At 40.6% G+C, this 21,710-nt stretch overlaps 1 protein-coding gene across 2 annotated transcripts; it reads left to right on the top strand.

Moving 5' to 3' along the window:
* The first annotated feature begins 5,116 nt into the window (after positions 1 to 5,116).
* On the top strand, positions 5,117 to 21,418 carry rab14l (RAB14, member RAS oncogene family, like). 2 transcript variants are annotated; one of them, XM_030742334.1, is made up of 8 exons: positions 5,117 to 5,236; positions 12,894 to 12,952; positions 13,859 to 13,912; positions 14,578 to 14,755; positions 16,206 to 16,272; positions 18,843 to 18,930; positions 19,340 to 19,370; positions 19,519 to 21,418. In XM_030742334.1, the coding sequence occupies exons 2-8, from the start codon at positions 12,901 to 12,903 to the stop codon at positions 19,694 to 19,696; spliced, it is 648 nt and encodes a 215-aa protein (XP_030598194.1). In that variant the 5' UTR covers positions 5,117 to 5,236; positions 12,894 to 12,900; the 3' UTR covers positions 19,697 to 21,418. The 2 variants fall into 2 exon arrangements, with proteins under 2 accessions (XP_030598194.1, XP_030598193.1); XM_030742333.1 differs by lacking the exon at positions 5,117 to 5,236 and adding an exon at positions 5,567 to 5,634.
* The last annotated feature ends 292 nt before the right edge of the window (positions 21,419 to 21,710 follow it).

Below are 21,710 nucleotides of genomic sequence, written 5' to 3'. Positions count from 1 at the left end.
AATAACAACTGCTTCACCATCTGGGGATGCCAGGTTGCTGTTTGTCTTTTAGGAGATGTCCCATGCTAATCAAGAAGGTGATCAGTGAGGAACTGAAAAAACGCTGAAAATGCATTTATGTACAAAGCACTGAAAACGCACATCAATTCATCAACTTATCGGTTCTTAAAAAACTGCCTAGAAACATCCTCGTGGCCAAATGGTTGAGATGCATACCAAATAAAGTACCTGAGTGTGTATGTATATGTATATATATATATATATATATATATATATATATATATATATATATATATATATATATATATATATATGTGTGTGTGTGTGTGTGTGTGTGTGTGTGTGTGTGTGCTAGATTACAGACTGACTCTGATAATGTTTTTATTTAGGACTACAAATTTGCTCTTTATCAGAGGATTTGTTTCTTAGCTGTGTGGACATATCTCGTGGAGATCTCTGTATACACTTGCAGTATTTAGTGCTTGCTTTTGCTGTTTTTTCTCCTGCTGAGCCAAACACCAGCTAATCACTCTTATCTGACTGACTGATTTGTCTCTCCCTTCTGTCCCTCCAGCGGCCCTGGGTATTGTCCTGACAAGTGGTTGTGCTACATCCAGACACTGCCAGCAACAAGAGCTGCCAGGGGTGCGAATCCACTGCTGTGACTCAGACCTATGTAACAGCACCCCCTTCTGGCATCCAAGCACAATCCACTATATCTGTGCACTGCTCACCCTCTTACTGCTAAGGATGTGGTTGTGATGTGAAATCACTCACAAGTGAAACACAACATCAGTGGCCTCTTCTCGAAAGCTGCTCATATGTAGGACTGAATGGATTTTTTGCTCAGCATGGTTTTACTGGTATGCACCTTTAAATTGTAGTCTTCACATTGCTGGGACTCACGTTCAGAGAGGCGGCAAAAATTAGCTTGTAAATAAGTCTGACTGAAATAGTAACGAAGCAGCTTGTAGCCATCAGTGAATTTATGCCCACATCCACTTACAGTACCTTAAATTATGGAATATTATGGAAAACTTGTTGCCATGACAGCATCACATTGTCAGAGCTATAAGGTCATTTCATTCAAAACTAAATCAGTAAAGACACTTTGTATGAGCAAAGCAGAAACACACTGATTTCATTTAAATTCACTTGTACAGGAAGACATTCATTTCCTTCTTCTGTTAAAGAGTCACTATCATTTTTAAGATAATATGTTTGTGTGGTAACCTCTGTGAATTCACAGTCTATTCATATTGAATTGTTTTTTTTTTATTATTATGATTAGTTTGGGAAAGCACACTGCATGTGGTTCTTCTGTGTATGATTGTAAAAAAATATATTGTTCAGTGACAGCATGTAATATTGTGAAAATGTATTAAAATGTTTGATATTTTTCAAAAGAAAACTGACTTGAATTTTGGTAGGTTTTTTTGTATATAGCCTAAACTTCCATCAATTCATTTTCTTCCACTTGCCACATTCACACCTGCAGTCATTCACACCTGTCTTTGGACTGTGGGAGGAAGTTGGAGTACCCAGAGAGAACCCACTGAAGCATGGTGAGAACATGCAAACTCCACAGAAAAAAGGTGGATTCCTACTGTGATGCCACAGTGCTACCCAATGCACCATCGTACTGATCATAACAATCAGAACAAATATTATAAATATAAATATTATAAAAGCAAAACAAAAACAAACTACAACAAAAACTGCAAAACAAAAATCTTTACACAGATTTTTGTTTTGAAAGTGGGTCTTCAACCCACTTTCCTTATGCCAGTTCTCTCTGAATTGAAGGCATTATGCTCATATATATATATATATATATATATATATATATATACACACACACAAGTCAAAAGTTTTGCCACGCTCACCCATTCAGAGAGAGAAGGTAGTCAGAACTGAGGAGACTGCAGAGATTCAAGACAGCTACAAGCTACAAGTACCTTGGAATCCCACAGGCAAATGGGAACCATGAAGAGGCTGCTAGTAAAGCTGCGAGCGCCAAGTATCTGCAGAGAATAAGGCAAGTCCTAAGGAGTCTGTCATGGTGTTGCTGTGTGGCTAATGAAGGTGGACTCAGAATGCAGGACTCAGAGGAAGTATTGAACTTAAAGGTGTTTTATTAAAGGAAGGACAGAGACAATAACCAAGGCTATACAGGGCTGGATGGTGCCAGAACTGAACATAAACAAACTATCAGGCAAGAAGACACACAGCAGGAATACAGTGATGACAATGCAACAAAGAACAGAGAACAACTAGGTAATCAGGCAAGTGGAAACAGCAGGGAACAACAGGTGAAACAAATGAAACCAATAACACAGGAGAAGCAAAACTAAACACAAAGTACAGGGAACACGAGACTGTCAAAATAAAACCAGAAGTAACCCAACATGGTACACTCAGACTTTACACCATGGAGGACTGGCACACAAAGGGAACTACACAGGGGTCAGGAAACAGGGAGACCGACACAAAGAGAAACATAGGCACAGGAGCACAAAGACACGGGAAGACCAGAACACAGGGAAATCAGAATAACCACCAAATAACGATAATAACTATAACCAAAAACAGAATACAAAACTACAACAAAACAGAACTCCACAAAAAGAACACAAAACACTGGGCCGCTGGGCCAGGACCATGACAGAGTCAGCTCAATGGGAAGAAGAAGACCCAGGCAATCAACACTGATCAGCTGATGTTTGCTCCATTCCGTAGTCGATATCCGTATCCAGGCTTCAAAGATTCAGGCCTATGCAGAATAGCAGTCGGGACAGAGCAGCTCCTTGGTAAATCCCACACGTGATGGTGACTTTTGGCTTGAAGTTGTCCTGTAGTGTTGTTCTCCGTATTCCCACTGAGTTCTTGATGAAGTTGGTGTTACGTGTTGCATTCGTCTCCCATATACTCTTCCAGTATTACTCTGTCTCCAGCCTTGGTGGGGGGTGCTGTTCTCATATTGTTCCCCTGCCACTGAGATTACACCTTGGATGGTTCGGTGGAGAACGTCTGCTTTATTATCCTGGGTTCTATCTGGCTGGTATACCTCTTCAGGTGGCTATCCAAGGTTGTGAATCTTTGTTGGCAGTCTCTAAAGCCTCAGGTAGGGACAGCCTGTTTTATGTCTTAGGCACCTCTTTCTTCATCACACCTTTCTGCAACTCAGATACCTGGCTAACTTCCCTCCATGCTACCTTAATCTTAGCCTTTAGTCATCTTTTCCATGGAGGGTACTGCCCCTTGTGGCTGCTGTTCATCTTACAGCCAAGCACCTCAAGGATCACAGTTGCTGTGGTTGATTGGTTTCAGTGATGGTGGAAGTAGGAACTGTCTGTAATGCTGCATTCACATCTTCTAGTAGACTTTCAGAAAATACTTCACGTAGTCTTGGTAGTTGGCCTCAGGGAGGTCCAGGTTTCTAACTTGGCTTGTTACTCAATCTTGGAGTGTGGGGACCTGTTGTCCAGGCTCCCCCTTGCCGTAGCATTTGTGTTACAGCTCATCAAACTTTAGTTGCGATAGCAGTTGCTTCTTTCAGATGTTGAAACACTAGTTGTTTCGATGTCGGTCTGGATGTTGGGTGTCAAAGAATCCATAGGTCCCACATCCTCTTCATGTAACACCTTCCATTGGGATTATATGTGTAGTAGCATTCCAACAGTTCCCCTCTCATGTTCACTTATGCCGTATCATTCCAGTTCCAGTAGCCCACTTATTATCAGTATGGCCAGGTTCCTCAACACCTGACACGGACCTTGTAAATCCAGGCAGTGACATATATATTAGGGAGCAAGTGAACATTTTGTCCATAAACTTGATGTATTAGAAGCAGGACAAATTTAAAATGGGTAAGCGTAAAGATTTGAGTAAGTTTGACAAGGTCCAAATTGTGATGGCTAGACTACTGGATCAGAACATCTCCAAAACTGTAGCTTTTGTGGGGTGTTCCCAGTCTGCAGTGGTCAGTATCTATCAAAAGTGGTCCAAGAAAGGAACAGTGGTGAATCAGCGACAGGGTCATGGGCAACAAAGGCTCACTGATGCACGTCGGGAGGGAAGGCTGGCCCATGTGGTCTGATCCAACAGATGACCTACTGTAGCTCAGATTGCTTAAAAAAAGTTAATGCTGGTTCTAATAGAAAGGTGTTAGAATACACAGTGCATCACAGTTCAGGAATGGTTTGAATATCATGATGATGAATTTGAGGTGTCAACTTGGCCTCCAAATTCCCTAGATTTGAATCCAATTGAGCATCTGTGGGATGTGGTGGATAAACAGGTCAGATGGAGGCCCCACCTCACAACTTACAGGACTTAAGAAAGGACCTGTTACTAACATCTTGGTCCAGATACCACAGCACACCTTCAAGGGTCTAGTTGAGTCTATACCTCAGTGGGTCAGGGCTGTTTTGGTAGCAAGAGGGGGACCAACACAATATTAGTTAGGTGGTCATAATGTTATGCTTGATCAGTGTATGCTGTCTTTGTTAATTTAAAACAGATGTCTTACAGACTTGCAAACTCTGTTGCATGCACAGTATGCATAGGCCTATGTTATGCAATTTCAGGATCATGGGCCTATTAACTGGTAACATTGCCAACAGGTATATGGGTGGAGCACGGTGTCTGACATTTTAAATTAATTTTACTATAAAATATAGCAAGTAACTTTAAAAAAGTTGCTGTTATTGAGTGAAAGATTTCAGCGCTGGGCTAACATCCCAGTGTTTCCAGATCCTAGCAATGCCCCAGGGTGGAGTTCTAGTATTGCTTTATGTTGCAATGGTTCTGTTTTTACTATTCAGACATCTGATGAACAGGTACATTAGAGCATGCTCCACAAGCCTAAAACTCTCAGGTGGCAGATGAAGCTTGCTCAAATTTTAAACTTTGCCTCTTGTAGCAGCTTATGATTTCACCTGAGTGATGATTTAATAACGTGACATGACACTTACTGTGTATTAAGTTGTATACAAGTGTAGTCCATTGCAATAATACACCTGTGAAGGTGGTAACCTTACATGAGGGAGTGCATGTTATTGGTGCACAAGCTGCAAATCGCCGCATACGAGGCTCTTTGTCCCAGAAGCCCATTGTAGAGAGCGGAGGAAACCCTGTGCGTGAGCAGCCATCTTGGATAGGCAGATCATACTTGAGCCAGGATAACCTGCATACCTCCTGTGAACAGCTCAAAGCTCACAAGATTTAATATCTGGTAAGGACAGGAGAAGGGAGGTATTTGACTACATCCACAGAACCTGTGTAATGTGTAATAAACGTAGATAAGTTCATATATAAACGAAGAAACCCTTGGAAGGGTTAAGCTTTCCTGTGTTTGCCAGGAGTCAGCTAGGTGGAAAGCTAACGATGCTAGTTAACATGACTAATGCCAGGCTGGAGTCTGTCGTTAAGTTCAAGAATAAGAGGTGTTACATATTAAGCGGTTAAAAGAAAAAAAATGCTGTTGTTTACGACAAAGGACGTTGGTCTGCTTGGAATAACAAGATAACTCGTTACGTGTGTACCATTAGCTGACTAACTAGCCTGCTAAAGCTATCGCTAGCTTTTGTCAGTTTGGTGTATTTTGGCATTTTTCATGAAATTGGAATCGGGGTAGGTTTGTTTTCTGAGCCTAGTTTTACTAAATAATGCATCTAAATCAGCTGTTTGCGTGCCGATAGAGGCGGGCGACTTGCGTGCTGTGATTTATGGGATTTGTTGTTATCCGTCTGTGTCAGCTAGCAGGTGACTAGCTAATGCAAACTTGGCTGTCAAAACAGCCAAAGTAGGGCCTTAAATTTTTATCATATTTGACATCTAGTTAGCTACTCAAGCCAGTGTCAGGTTTTTATTTCCCTTTCCGCTTTGTTGCAGCACTGTTTTTTTGTGTGATGTGACTAACCTCAGAGATTTTATGATAGCGACGCTGTCATTTATGCCGGTTGTTAAGCTAACGTTAAGCTAGTCACCGTCGGTATGAAACAGGCATTGCGCGTTAGGGTGTCACGTTGAAGTGTTATTCTCGGATACCCTGGTCGGGTTTGTTGATGGATTTGCTCGCCCCTACTAATTCTTTGTTTTTCTGTGGAAGCGACTGTAATACGATTTTTTTTTTCTGTACTGCAGCTCCAATGCTAATTTCTTAGCCACTAGTGCGTTAGCCTCCTGTAGGGTGTCACTTTTGCAAACAGAAGGCATGGGATTTAAAAACTGAAATTGACGACAAAGTTGACCACTAATGTATTAAATTATATTGGAAATTTGGATAGATCTGCCTGTGTCGACATTAAAATTGCTGCATAATTTCTGTTGCTGGTGTAAGTGTACTTCATGTTAGCGTGCTTAATCTCAAATTATTAATGCATTACTTGATATTTTGTGTTGATTTTCCTTGCGCATGTAAACACACAACTCTTTCTCTTCTTTTTTTTGTATTAGTTGTGGTAGCGTCCTTCGTCAAGCTTGTAAATAATAGCGTTGAGGGCTCTTTAGTCACGTGATTTGAATGGTGGATCTGAACATCAGGGTGACGGTGTGACTGTATGATAATGTGTCATGATTTCCTGAAAGCTCATCATCCATTCGCCTCTCTGTGAGGAATGTCTGTTGAGAGGAAGAAAGTCATTGTCCCTGTTTCTCTAGAGAAAGCTTCAGGAAAGGAGAAGTGCTCAGGCTGCAGTCTGGTCACATGGTTTTGACTCGCCTTCTCCTTGATGGATACTCATGGGGTTTATTTCTGTGTCGTGCGTGGAGGTGGGGGGTGTAAAATGAAGTTGAATGTCACAGCCGAGTCACATTTTACTTTTGCTCTTTCTGAGGATTGTGCAAGATCAACTGGCAATGGCAGTGGGGATAGAGAGACCACATGAGGGTCATGTGACAAGAGGAAGCCTAGAAAAAGTCTGTGAAACAGTGTGTTGTGATTTTAAAGGATGGCAATGCTGTGATTGCCTCATGGTCAAATCCAAAAATGAGAATAGTAAATCATGGTGTGGAGCATCAGTGCAATTTTATGCACTGTTTTTACACATGAATTGCACTGTATGGATTAATACAATGGAAAGAAGTAAATGATAGGAAAGATTCAGTTACTTTGGTGTCCTGTCGACTATGTACATGTTTTTTCATGGTGATATCAAACTTGATGTCCATCAGCATGTTTGCTATCATAGCATCCTTCCTTCACAAATCCTTTTACTGCAGTTAGCTAGTTTTTTGTTGTGAGAAAATACCAGAGCACAGGTCAAGTTGCAGAGTTTTTGGAGAACTGTAAGTGTGAGACAAATCTTTTATTGGGCCACCTGCAGAAATATAGTCACAAATTCACTGCTAACCCTGAAAGTTGTTTACATCTCTTGAAAATATGATACTCAGGAACTTTTGCTCTTTTTGATATGAATACGTGTGTAAGGGTTTGTGACCCAGCATTGTTTTTACTGTTTTTTTAACTGTCTCCATTTTTCCATTTATTTCCTTTTTCTATTTCCACTTTTTCTCTCTACACGAGTTTCTAGTGGTTATGTTTAAATTAAGCAGACCAATCAAATTTGGTCACTAAGCTGCAAATGTAGAAGTATGTGTATAACACCAGCACTGGGTTGTGTTATTGCACTGGGATTTCAATTCCTAGGAGCTCCGTTGACTGCAATACATTTTCCTCTGAGCTTTAGATTAGAGAATGATGCTGGTTTAGGTAGGGCTGCTCGATTATGGAAAAAAAATCATAATCACAATTATTTTGGTCGATACTGAAATCACAATCATTTAACACTATTACTCACTGACCTTTTAAACACACTGCATTTATTGCATTTAAAGAACAGTGAAAATAAATATTAGATTCAAAATGAAAAATCCATCCATTCTCTTCCGCTTATCTTGTTCAGGGTCGCGGGGGTGCTGGAGCCTATCCCAGCTGTCATAGGAACCCTGTACAGGTTGCCAGCCTGTCGCAGGGCTAACACAGAGAGACAGACAACCATTCACACTCACATTTACACCTGTGGGCAATTTAGAATCACCAATTAACCTAACACCAGTAACTGCATGTCTTTGGACTGTGGGAGGAAACCCACGCAGACACAGGGAGAACATGCAGACTCTACACAGAAAGGCCCAGGCCAAGGTGGATTAGAACCCAGACCTTCTCAAAGTGAAATGCAGACTATATAAATAAAATACTATTCATCCATCCGTTCTCTTCCGCTTATCGCGGGGGCAGGAACCTAAGCAGAGAAGCCCAGGCTTCCCTCTCCCCAGCCACCTCCTCCAGCTCATCCAGAGGGACCCCATGGCGTTCCCAGGCCAGCCGAGAGATATAATCTCCCTAGCGTGTCCTGGGTCTGCCACGGGGCCTCCTCCCGGTGGGACATGCCCGGAACACCTCACCCAAGAGGCGGCCAGGGGGCATCCTAATTAGATGCCCAAGCCACCTCAACTGGCTCCTTTCAATGTGGAGGAGCAGCGGCTGTACTCTGAGCCCCTCCCGGATGGCCGCACTCCTCACCTCATTTCATTATGGTCACGAGCCCAAAGCTCGTGACCATAGGTGAGGGTAGGAACGTATTTATGTATTGTAAATAAAATACAAAAATCTAAATAAAATGTATAAAATAAATGGCAATATAAATAAGTACATTAAAAATTAAACACAAATAATACATAACTAGAAAGGTAATACCAGTTTTGACTAATAATTAGGGATGTTTTTAGAGACTAATTTCGCAGTCGATTAAACAAGGAGGGAAATAGACTAACCGACTAGTCTAAAACTAAAACACTTGGATATCAAGTTAAATTTTAGGACTGTCAAAAAACAGTCTAATCAAAGGCATTTGAAACTATTAATCACGTTCTTCAATAATGAATCGCACTTTAAATGCTGATTAACTGTGTGGCATCACACATCATGCATTATGAACACTGTACGTTATACTGCAAACAACAAAGAAAACAAACTTAAAATAAATTGATGTTAAATATATGGAAACACGTTACTGCAAACAATGTTTACACATCATTAAAATATGAGAAAATAACTTCAGAAAAACATAAACTGATAATAATAATAAGATACTAAAACAATACAATGTAAACGTCCATCCATTTTCTTCCACTTATCCGGGGCCGGGTCGCGGGGCCACAGCCTGAGCAGTGAAGCCCAGACCTCCCTCTCCCAGCCTCCTCCTCCAGGTTACACTTGATTCAGACTTCATTGCTGTGTCTTTGTAGAGCTACGGCGTAACCTACGTAAGTGGCTGATGTTGTTGCCGGTGTTTATGCTTGTGCAGGTGCATTGCATGTGTTAATTACCTTTAGGTCATGTCCCAATGTTTTACATGTGGTGCAGGCCAACAGAAACATAAAATGCTGGGACTTTTTTCTCTCCTGTTTCCTACTCTTTGCTGTGGTCAGTTTTTTTTTTTTTTTTTAAAGGTCCAAGCACATTTGTCTCTAGTTTTTTTTTCGCTTCTTCGTTCAGACTTGGGGGAAGTAGCCAGAAATGCAGCGAGGGACATTACAGTGTTTCTTGGAAGGTACTTTTCAGGTTATGTTGTAAAAAAACAAAACAAAAAACTAATAAAAATATCAGGCCGAGATTAATAGTTATAGCATTTTTATATATTGATGTAAATGGTTAAGACAACCATTTACAGCACCGAGCATCAATTACAGTTGTAATAATTACGCTAACCGACTAGTACGTCTGGTACCGACTAGTGACAATAGCAATGATTCGTTGTCTAGTTGACTAGTCGTGCAAATCCCTACTAATAATAATAGGAAGAAATAGGACCAAGTTATTTAGACCAAATAAATTTGCACACATTTTAGTGCACTGCTACACTGTACTATACTGACAGATCCTGTACATGTGTTCAAAATTTGTATTCAATTAATTCCAGTCAGTAACTCAATCCAAGAACAGGACCTATTATAGCCCAGAGCAAACAGAAAACATGTTCAGCTTTAGACTAAATCAGAATTATTCAGGCCAACATAGCAAATACTGTTTATACTGGCAGCGCAGCTGAATTTGAACTTTAGCTGGTTGAACAGATTGGTCATGTTGCGGATGGTGCGGATACCACCGTGTAGCAAATCTGCGTTCATTACCTTGCAGTTGTATTCCAGTGTTTTACATGCGGTGCCAGCCACCATAAATAAATAAAATGCTGGTATTTTTTTCCCTCCTGGGTCCTCACGCTTTGATGTGGTCAGTTTTTTTTTTTGGGGTGCAAACATATTTTAATCTTTTTTTTTTTTTTGTCACATCGTTTTTGTGATCATTTGGAGCTCAAATTGAAATTCGATTATTTGCACAGCCCTAGGTTTAGGGCTTTGCAAGTTACAGAGAAACCATTTGTCTGCGGAGTGATTATTCTATTGATTAAGCCTGAATTATTTACTACTCCTATGGCAGTCCTGTACAGCTGCACCTCGACATAATACTGTGAAGCAGTTTCAATTCAGCACAAAGACAAAATATCAAAATGTTATTGAGCAGACTTGGGTGAAAAAATGATTAAGATAATTACTGTAAAATAACTTTTAGAAATATGATGATAAAGCACTTTATATTGTAAGGTAAAGACCTTACGTTACAATGAATATATTGCCATGCAGAGCCAGTCGTGGTTAGCGTTAGAGCTACACTGTGGAGCAGCGTCACGTTAATATGATGCACACAGCATAGAAGGAACAGCCAACAGCAGCACATGCACTAATTTTGGGGGTACTGCAACCATACACAATAGTACATTAACAGTATGAGCAAGACAAAAGACTAAAACTTGAGTGACAGCATTACCGAACATGATACCCCAATAGATACAGTCCAAGGCGCAAAAGGTGAGGACACTGTTGAAAAGAATGGTCTGAGGGCTTTAGTGGTGTGGAGATAATTAGGTTATTTAAAGTCAGACTAAAAGCAGAGTAGCATACACTGCAACCTGCATCGAAAGCATGTTTCCACAAAGGCAGGCAACGCCGTGAATTGTTTTTACCATCTGAAGCCGTGCCATCCTTGCACAGTGCAGAATTAACAGTTTTACCTGGACAGTACAGGACAGTCGCAGACATTTTCTCCCTTACAGTACCACGCCCTACAACAAAATACAAAGAGTCACAATGATTTCACACATGCAGCAGCATACTTTATTGCAAAAGGCATGATGCCAGTAAGCACAGTTGAAAATGTCGGATTTAAGCAGCTGATGAAAGTGATTGACCCTCATTACCAGCTCCCTGGCCATAAGCATTTCTCTCACTTTCCCAACTATACACGGAGTATAGAGACATCTGAACTGATAAATCATATTCAAGTCGCACATCTGATCCATATGTGAGCTTCAATGCCCACTTCATTGAGATAGTACTACACTTCTTGTGCCTTTTTAAAAAGGCACAAGAAGCAGACCCCATTTGCGTGAATAGGTTCAGTTTTGAAAGTTTCTTGAATTTGTATATACACCATGTTTTTTGTTTTTTTGACTGTTTGCTGTGAATTTATTATGCTGAACTTGTGATAGAAAATAAATATTAAAATCAAAACTAGCCTTTTCCCTTCCCTTAGGAGTAAAAAGGAACCTTTAAGCTTGACATAAAGTGATTTTGATTTATGACGTTATGTATCAATATTAGATAAACGGGGAAGAAAGTGATAAATAAACTTTCCCATTTCACCCAGCCCTATTATTAAGTGAATTTTATATAAAAATAATTTAAAAGAAAAAAAAAAAAAACTGACACCCTCATATCTGCTTACTGTGAAGATGAAAAACATCATTATTGAGTTGGCTACTGTTATCTTTATTTTACACCAAAATACAGAGTGAAATGAGTGTATCAGTAATTACTGTTATCAGTATTGGTTTCTATAGATACTATTGATACCATTAATGAATCCCTAGTGGCAATTCTGGTTTGATTGTGAAAATTGAACCATCAGTAATTGCTTGAGTGCTATTTTTAGCTCTGAGCCTATGATAGTGGAGGTACTCTAGTGTATATTTTGTGCCATCAAAATGAGTCAAAATTAGTGTTGTAGTCATAGCCTTTTTCAGACATTATGTATTTGACTTGAGTTGTTTAAAGTGACAGCGTTGTTTCTTTTGGCCAACTTGAGTTTTAGTTCATTGTCACTGAAGTGTTCATGGTGTTTTTGTTTTTTTGTTTTTTTTTTTTTTGCCTTATGCATTGAATGCAGCATTGTCAGCAGCTGATGTGGAGTGAAGCCAGCACATCTTTGAATGTCAAGTTTGCTCCACCGTTTTTGCTAGTGTGTGTGTGTGTGTGTGTGTGTGTGTGTGTGTGTGTGTGTGTGTGTGTGTGTGTGTGTGTGTGTGTGTGTGTGTGTGTGTGTGTGTTTCTCAGATGTTGTTAGATTATTGGTAAGGAATGTAAGTCTGAAAGCACCTTCTCAGAAGTGAGATTGAGACAGGAGGGTAATATGATTCCTTCTGTGGAGTTTTCTTGCTAATAACTGAAGCGCTCTAACTCTGTTAGAAAATGATCCATCACATTACTGGTCTCACCCTTCAATTGTGGTCATAGTTATGAATTTTCTGAAGAACTTTTGTGATTCTCTGTAGTAATGGATATTAGGGAGACTGGCATATACTGTGTTAAACATTTGTCATGTTAATGGCCTTGAGTTTCTGTTTATTTTTTTACGTAATAGACAGTATTTTGCAAAGGTCCTGAGCTATACCTTATTTCTTAGTATTTTGCTTGGAAACTGGGAAACTGACTGTAACATTCAAAGGATTATAATCTACATTTATTGGTGTCTTTTAAGGACAAGTTGCTTTTTTTTTTTCCCTATTAAAAGTTTAAGTGGCTAAACCATCCTTCTGTTCTTCCTCTTTCAGAGCCACAATGGCCACCGCACCGTACAACTATTCCTACATTTTCAAATACATCATTATCGGTAGGTGATCAACACCAACGACCAGCAGTGGGGAGGCTCTCTACATATTCATGGAACTGTTCACAGCCTTTACATGTATTGCACTTCCGATAGATGGTGTCTTTATTGAGATCAGAGCAGACCTTTAATAAATCAGTAGATTTTAGAAGATGTTTACACATAACTGAGTACTTTTAACAAGACTTAGTAATGATAATTGACAGATTGTCGTATGGTTGCTAATCCATAACCCAAAGGTGTCCACTGTAAACCTATACTTAAAATGAACATTTAAGACTGTAGACAGTCTTAAACCAGTCAGCTCAATTTGAAATGTTTTCTAGCTTTTGGCTACGAAACCTCCAAATGGGCACAGTACTGCTTTTACTTGTACTCACCTTTACAGACAAAAATGTGAATTCTAATGTTATAAGGATTAAATTGCTTCAAGCCGAATAGTATGTGGACCATATTGTTTTTTTTTGTTTTGGTCTCACATCTAGAAATGTGTGCCTGAACGTCCACCCACTCTGTGCCACGCCACATTTACAGACACACACACCCACAGCTCCAGCTTGTTTATCCTGCTTTTGAGCATAAAACAAAAAAACAGGAAAGTATTTTTAGACAGTGTTATGTTGCTCATACTTCTGTTTTGTTTACAGTGTGTTTTTTACCACTGGCGAGAAAATGTAAACATTTATTGTCAAAATCTGCAGGATCATATACATCGCATTGCATTGCTCTCTTGTTATCTCTCCATCTCTCTCATTAAGTCCACATGAAATTTTAAGTGTTGTTGCTGACTGTCACAGAGGGTCTGCTACATCATGCATGGGGGCGACACTTCAGGCTTGAATAAGGAACTGTTGTTCTTCTGTTATTTCCTTGCTTGACCTGAGTTTCTCTCCATGTCTCTCTCCACAGGGGACATGGGGGTAGGGAAGTCATGTTTGCTTCACCAGTTCACAGAAAAGAAATGTAAGTGCTGCCCTGCTTTTTGACTCCTTTTCATCTGTGCGTGTGCCTCAGTGCATGTGAGGTTGCCAGGTTTAACTGGAGTGCCTAAATCTCTTTGGATTTCTTTTATACACCAGCGGAAGTCAGCAGCATAGATGTCGAGTGTGAGCTCAACAGTGAGAGTCTCTTCTTCTGTGTATGAGCCAGCTGCAGCCTCCCATTACCATTCAGCTCAGTTGTGTGTAGTGCTACTATTAACAAGCCAGATGCTGTGTTGCTCATTCACTTGTCCACAATCACATCCTGCCTGCACGCTTGCATACATGCACACACAGGAGTAATGAAGAAAAGGTTTTTAGTGCCAGTTTTAAAGAAATTGATACTCCAAGAGTGTTTATCTTTTTAGTTTAGACAAAGTGATGACTTTAATAAAGACTGGGATTAATTATTGATGCAACTGCTGCTGGCTTACAGTAGAAACAAGTTAGCTGCGTGTGACCTATACATATTCAATAATGTATGTTACAATTGGGTACATGTGCTATTAAAGTTCATCACATGAGTGAAGGAAGAAAAACGTGAACACAGACACATGTTTCTGTCTTTTCTATGTTCAGTACATGTAGTAATACAAAAATGTTAGAAATAGCAACAGTAGAATTCAGTGACACAGTTCTTCTCCCCAGTCATGGCAGACTGCCCTCATACTATTGGCGTGGAGTTTGGTACAAGGATAATCGAGGTGAGCGGGCAGAAGATCAAGCTGCAGATCTGGGACACAGCAGGGCAAGAGCGCTTCAGGGCCGTCACCCGCTCCTACTACCGCGGGGCTGCAGGGGCGCTTATGGTCTACGACATCACCAGGTACAGGATGCTTGTTATGTGTTAATGCATGTGGTAGATGCACAGATGCTACACGGTCTCCACCGAAGCCGACACGGTGGACGCCTTAGCCGTCTAGTGCATTGTACAGAAAGAGGAAGCTGAATAAAAGCATGAAAATCTGGTAACTATACCGTTCACCCCAGTAGGCCACCTCCTGAACAACTACCAACAGTTTTTCTTACAGCTTGTGTCCGACCCTCATACCCAAACTGTTAGATGGTATCAGTGGTATGTCAAGCAAACACAGCTGAACATGTGGAATGTCTGTCCAAACTGCAGCCAACTCCAGTATGGCTCCTAGGGCAAAATAAAAGCCAAAGCAGAATGTTTGCTGTGACTGTTCATCTAGCCATACCCATATCTTGTAATTAATTAAAGGATGTGAATTTCATCGCTGTTTGTGTATACATATTTACATGGCCCACACCAGTTTAGAAGCCACTTTGTGCTGGATAAATAATATCTACAATATTTATTCCTCCTGAGATTGTGCATGTTTATATGTTGCCATTAATGTCTGGCTTTTGTGCCCCTTATACTTCATTCTGCTCAGTACTGCTTATACTTAAGCAGTGCTGACTTGTATTGTTATGCTTTATAATAAAACCCATTGTCCTCATATGAGGGGACACATCTTTTTGGTTTTTTTTTTTTTTTTTTTTTTTTTTTAAGTGTGTAATGACTTCGTATTCAAAGAGGAAGCTTAGTTTATATACTTATCAGGTCCAACTAGCCACTGCTATAGAGGTACTTTCAGCTCCACTCTTATTTCCCAAGGGGTCGCCACAGTAGATGGATCCGCATATTTGATTTGGCACAGATTTTACGCTGGATGCTCTTCCTCGCACAACCCTCCCATTTATCCAGGCAGAGAACACTAGCTTGTGACCCCCTGAGGCTGACTTTGTGCCTGGATCTTTTGCGTATAAGGCGAATGTGTTAACCACAGTCTTGGAGAAATTAAAAATGCATCCGAAACGAGAGCTCGGGTCACAGGAGGCTAAGGAACCCGTGCAGAATTATTTGTATCCCATAACTTGCCTAAAAACTCGTGAGCAGGCTTCAGACCATCTTTAACAGGTAGAATTCATTTTTACTTTGGAACCAGCTCCACTTCCTGCCTGGATTAGTTGACTTGATGGTTCAAAATAAAAGTTTGAGGAAGAATGGGGCTGTAACTTAGGTGATGTGGCATTGGAGATGGTAGCTGTATCGTCAGACACAGGAAGCTGCTAATATAAATTAAGTTTATAAGAAAACTAGTATCTTTTCTAGATGTATCCATATCTCCAAGATGATTTCCTCCATAGAGATTGTTGCCTGTCTTATGAGGCAGCTGCTGCCTCTTTTCAGATCATCCTCAGAGATGACAGGATGTTATATCGTTGCTTGTTGTCACAGTAACCTCTGTCCTTCTGATGTCACACAGGAGAAGCACGTACAACCATCTCAGCAGCTGGCTGACTGATGCCAGAAACCTCACCAACCCCAATACTGTGAGTACACACACTGAGATTATTCATTGTCTTAAGCTGGATGGCTCTACACATTTAAAACACATCTTTCAACAGCCTCATCTCTGTGTATATGTTCTTTCTGTGTGGATTTCTCTTCTCTTAATTGCTTTCAGTTATCACTTTGCTCTTTATCCCTCTGTCATCCTCCTGTGAGTCTTTCTGAAGCCACTCAGCCCTGTCCATTTCTTAAATGGGTTTTTCTTGGTAAATAGGATTAGCTTGAAACCTTGCTGCTCTCACTCTGAGGCCTGTGTTCCATCAGGGAAGTGAATTTGTGCAACATGACACTTTCATTTCACATTTGTAGATATCAGAAGCCAAAAGAGATGTTTATTTACATCCAGCCATAATTACACACAGGGTTATGTTATCTATTGCTCATTTTAGTGATGAGCAAAAGTAAAATTTACTAAGCTAATATGAACAGTATTTTAAGTGTTTGTTTTCTTTCTAGCACAGTCCACTCTTAACAACTTCAAAGCATTCTGTTAATCAGGGCCTCGCACTATGAAGTGAATCCACCGTACCAAGACCAGCTTCCACTTATCAGGCTGCACTTACCTCAACATCTGTAATCCTGCTAAACAATCACACAAAGGTGGTTATCAGTATAAATCAGGCCAGAGTTTTCAGTCTAGCTGCGAACACACTGACATAAAAGAAGCAGTGTTTGCCGCAGCAGTCACAAACAGAGAGGGTTACTGGTAGCAGAGCTGCACTGTTTTACTAATAAAGAGCAAAATATAATGTCAGAGAAATCTGAAGTTAAATGCTTGAGAGACACTATTCTGAGCACAGCTTCTGCAGCCAAAGCAGCAGTGTGTGTGTGTGTGTGTGTGTGTGTGTGTGTGTGTGTGTGTGTGTGTGTGTGTGTGTGTGTGAGAAAGAGAGTGAAATATACAGTATGTGTAGGAGTATTAGAAATTGCTGTGTGTGTGTGTGTGTGTGTGTGTGTGTGTGTGTGTGTGTGTGTGTGTGTGTGTGTGTGTGTGTGTGTGTGTGTGTGTGTCTGGTCAGTGAGAGTGTAGAAGTGCTACAGAGCCTATTTAAAGCCAGCAGGGGAGTAATCAAAAAAAAAAAAATGCTGACTTTATCAGATACTGTACTTTTCAATACTTTAGGATAATATTGCTATATTAATGCCTTTAAAAAAATAACACTACTACTAATGTGTAAGCGCTTTGAGTGCTCATATCTGAGTAGAAAAGCGCTATATAAGAACTAGTCCATTTACCATTTACTAATAATAGTATTAAAATGGAAAATTATTTGCATGTATAACACTGCTTGCAGCCATCAGGGCAAAAAAAAAAGCAAGGAATAAAGTTAGTAAGAATTTTTTTTCTTGATGCTTGTCACAGAAAGACAAAATCTTTAGGCAGTCTCTGAAAACGAAACACTTTGTTACCAAGTTTCTCGGGATCATCTAGGAATAAAAATGTTGTTTTCCAGAGAACTGATTGGTCAGTGGGCGGTGATTTCTGTAGCACTTGATATCTTATCTAATATAAACTGCAGCGTAAGTTACCATGGTGATGCACCCTGGGAAGTGACCCCACTTTCTAACATTAAAAAACTGGAGATAAACTGCTGCCTTTACTATGAAGCACATGAAGCACTGCTTCATAGTAAAGGCCTCAGGTTGAGGGAGGTTCAGACTTTATTTATTTTCTGCTGCTTCAAAGGATTTGTTTTCATGTCCCTAAACAATATATACAGCTAACCTGATTATAATTATAACAGATTAGAATAATTATTCTAATATGCTTAGTGTGTTTCATTTGTGGTGTAAAGAGACAAAACAAAAGGGAGGGTTTTGATGGGAGCTTCTAAACTTGTTATTGATGTGTTGATGGAGAGAAGCAGGCAGGTCTGACTCCACTGACAGGTGGTTTCTGATCTTGTTTTCATGTATACCAGGGATGAAGAGAGCCAGATCACAAACAAATTATGTTCAGCGCGCACAGTTCTCTGGGCAGTGATGACTGAATTTTCCGTAAGCAGACAAAACTGCTTTACTAGAGAATATTATTTTTGCTGAAGTATAGTGAAGTGGCCATAGTGGCACTGTTGGTGTAGTCACAGCCACTGCCCCAACTCCCAACATCTGGCTGCTTTGGTTTCAAACACATTTATAAATAAATATATAATCATGATGAGCAACATGTATCATCTTAGTGGGTTTAATTTGATGCTAGATTTATGTGAATATGACAGGTGAGGATACCTGTGACAAATTCTGCTTTAAAACCAAAAATTCAACATGAAAAAAACAAGGATGGTGTGCAGTGAATTAACAGCAGTTTCAGTGGAGTCCCTTTGTCACTCTGTTAGAATCTCATTAAATCTCTAATTACATCGCAGTTGCTAAAGGACCCTGTCGAGCACACGTTCTCTCAATCAATATCTTAAGAGTTAGCTCAGCAGTGTAGTTAAGTCTTCCTGTATTGCCCTTGGCTTTATCTCCTAAAGGATTAGAAAGCAAATTTCTCCCAGAGAAACTGTCCAGGGGATTGTCTCACTCTGCCTTCGTGTGTCTTTACTGTTAGGTGATCATTCTCATAGGAAATAAAGCAGACTTGGAGGCCCAGAGGGATGTTACATATGAGGAAGCGAAGCAGTTTGCTGAGGAGAACGGTGAGCGGGACACCAAACGGTGCATGCTGGGAGGTCGGGCAAAAAGGGTTTTAGTAGGAGGACATTCTTTCCATTTACATCTGTCTTCTAAGACATTTAACACAACTGCAACAAGATAGGATTCATGTGAATCCTAACAATATGTCCAAATACTGACAATAAAAATGTGTTTGATCTTTGTATTCTTTTAGATGGTTTTTTATTTGAACTTGATATAAAAAAGCTAAGATTAACATCCTGTTGTTTACACTGGTGAGATAGTAACTTTTAGGAGTTGGAGAAATGGAAAAAGAACTGAGGAGCGATATTAATTAAAAGACTGGATGAATGATGACTTGGTATTTGAGGTGTGCGAACTCGGCACTGTGTTTTTGTGACTCAGTCATTGTGTCTGTTTTATGTTGAACAGGTCTGTTGTTTTTGGAAGCTAGTGCAAAAACGTAAGTCTGCACAACTTTAGGTTTTCAGTTCCTTCAGAACAAAATCTAATCAGTTGTCTGAATTCTCTGTAACTTACATCTGTGTGTGTGTGTGTGTGTGTGTGTGTCTGTGTGTGTGTGTGTGTGTGTGTGTCCCATCTGTTTTCAGCGGTGAAAATGTTGAGGATGCCTTCCTGGAAGCTGCTAAGAAGATCTACCAGAATATCCAGGATGGCAGCCTGGACCTGAATGCTGCCGAGTCAGGGGTTCAGCATAAGCCCTCGGCCCCTCAGGGCGGCCGGCTAACCAGCGAACCACAGCCCCAGAGGGAAGGCTGCGGCTGCTAATGACCAAGCAAAAAGCCCCTTTGCCCTCCCTTTCTCCCTCTCTGTCTGTCCTGCCCACCCTTCCTCAACCAAACCCCTCCATTCCATCCGCCACCTCTGTGCGTTCATCCCCCGCTGCACCAGGTGCTGCATGAGAGCAGGGCTGCGGTGGGAAGGAGCAGGGGAGGGCCGATATCGACTTGGGCCAGGCTGAGCTGGGCTTTGTGGACTACATCTCCCCCTCCTCTTCTTCCTCTGCGCCTGTCTGTCTCACTCCTCCTCTTTAATCTATCAGTGTATTGTCGTCTCATAACTCTCTCCTTTCACTCCCCACGATCCTCACACCATTCAGCCTAGTTCCCTCCATCATAGTATCGTAGAATCCACCACACATTACACTGGTCACTGACACTTTAGATAGATGTAATGTTCATACGATAATGATAAAGCAAGACTGTTTGTTTTATTGTTTTGTTTTTGTTGGATTTTATAGCTATATGCGAAATGTAAACACTGCATTAAGTTTCATCCACCACCAATTGGATCTAAGTTATATTCCCAAACTTAACTCCGCCTCCCCTGCATGGGTTACAATTCCTGTATTTTATCAGCACATGAAGGCGTGAAATCTAACTCGTGCTTTATTGTTTGGGAGCAGAACACGAGGGTGATGAAGTCATGTATCACGCAGCCACACGGGTAGAGGCTCTTAAGCATGTGTCCACGAATGTGTAGCTGAGTGAGCTTTTTTCCAGCGGGATTCAGACCTGCCTGTGGCTTTTAATTCTGCTTTTGCTGCTTGGCACAGGGTCTTTTGCCAGATGTGGCAACGTTGATATTCTCAGAAGGGAGAAGGGGAAATCTAGGAATTACCCACAAATTCTTGGTGGATTATTCCCCGGCCTCTGAGTTATTACAGGAAGGAATACTGGGTGTTTTCCAGCTTGTCTGTCTTTTGTGTGTTTTGACTAAGTTAAAAATGACACTTTAGCAACAACAACAACAGCCACCCCATGACTCTTCCCATTTTTGATGAAAAGATTTATTTAAATCAGTTTCTTTGCACCAGCCCCCCCCCTCCATATATCTCCCATTTCACACCTAAACTCTCCCTCTCATATTAACAGATTGTCTTTACCAGCATTTTCTTTGTCATTGTTTGTTGCCTTATTCTTATTATTGCTATTACTCTTTAATCTTTGTTTTGCTGCACTTGCTCTTCACACTGCTCTTGAATTCAATCCGATTCAATAAGTCAACTCTTTTAGAATAATTCTCCCATTTTACTGAAGAAAACAAAAAAGTACTTGACATGGTCAGAATTCTTTAAATGGTAAAGCAGTAAGAGCATAGTCCTGACTGAGTGTAAAAATGAACTTGTCACTCCTGTATCTCAATGAATCTGCACTGAAGAGCTGATTTCTTGGTTCATTCGGGCAGTTGGTCCTCTGCCTCCCGTAAAGCAACACCAAGCAGCATGCCCCTTAAAATATGACAAAATTGTGAAAGATCTGTTTCCTTTTTCAAGTAGGAATATTTGTATCATAGCGTTTCCCTGATTTGACAGCTGTATATATTGCTTCTTAACTACTGGTGATGGCCTCGCTACTGTACTTTGAATTTAGAAATTTATTTGGTGGCTCTGCCAATTTCTGTACAGTCAGTGTGCTAGTGGGTTGCCTGTAATTCATGCTTGGGAAATTCTGTAACATAGTTTCTATTAATAAATGTATGTAAAGGACAGATAACTAGACACCCTCCCCCACCACACAGTCTGCACACTACTGAACCTGCCGATCGGTTGAGGGGCGAAGAAACGGATTGAGATGATGTGGAAACTAGTATTTATGTCTGCCTTGATTCCTCTCATTTCTGTACGGAGTGGAGAGTGGGGCACTCTAATGTTTATATTCTGTTTTCTTCTTCCACCCTTCACCGCTCCTCTGTATGGGAGGGGCCTGCATCGCTGTCTTAACTTTTTGGGGACTGGTTTGTTATTGTGGGAAGTGGGCTGGCTGGGTCTTCCCTTTTTTTT

Source organism: Archocentrus centrarchus, chromosome 12 (assembly GCF_007364275.1).
Source record: "Archocentrus centrarchus isolate MPI-CPG fArcCen1 chromosome 12, fArcCen1, whole genome shotgun sequence".
NCBI lineage: Eukaryota > Metazoa > Chordata > Actinopteri > Cichliformes > Cichlidae > Archocentrus > Archocentrus centrarchus.
The sequence above is the reverse complement of the archived record's forward strand: the minus strand, read 5'-3'. Positions and strand labels throughout refer to the sequence as shown.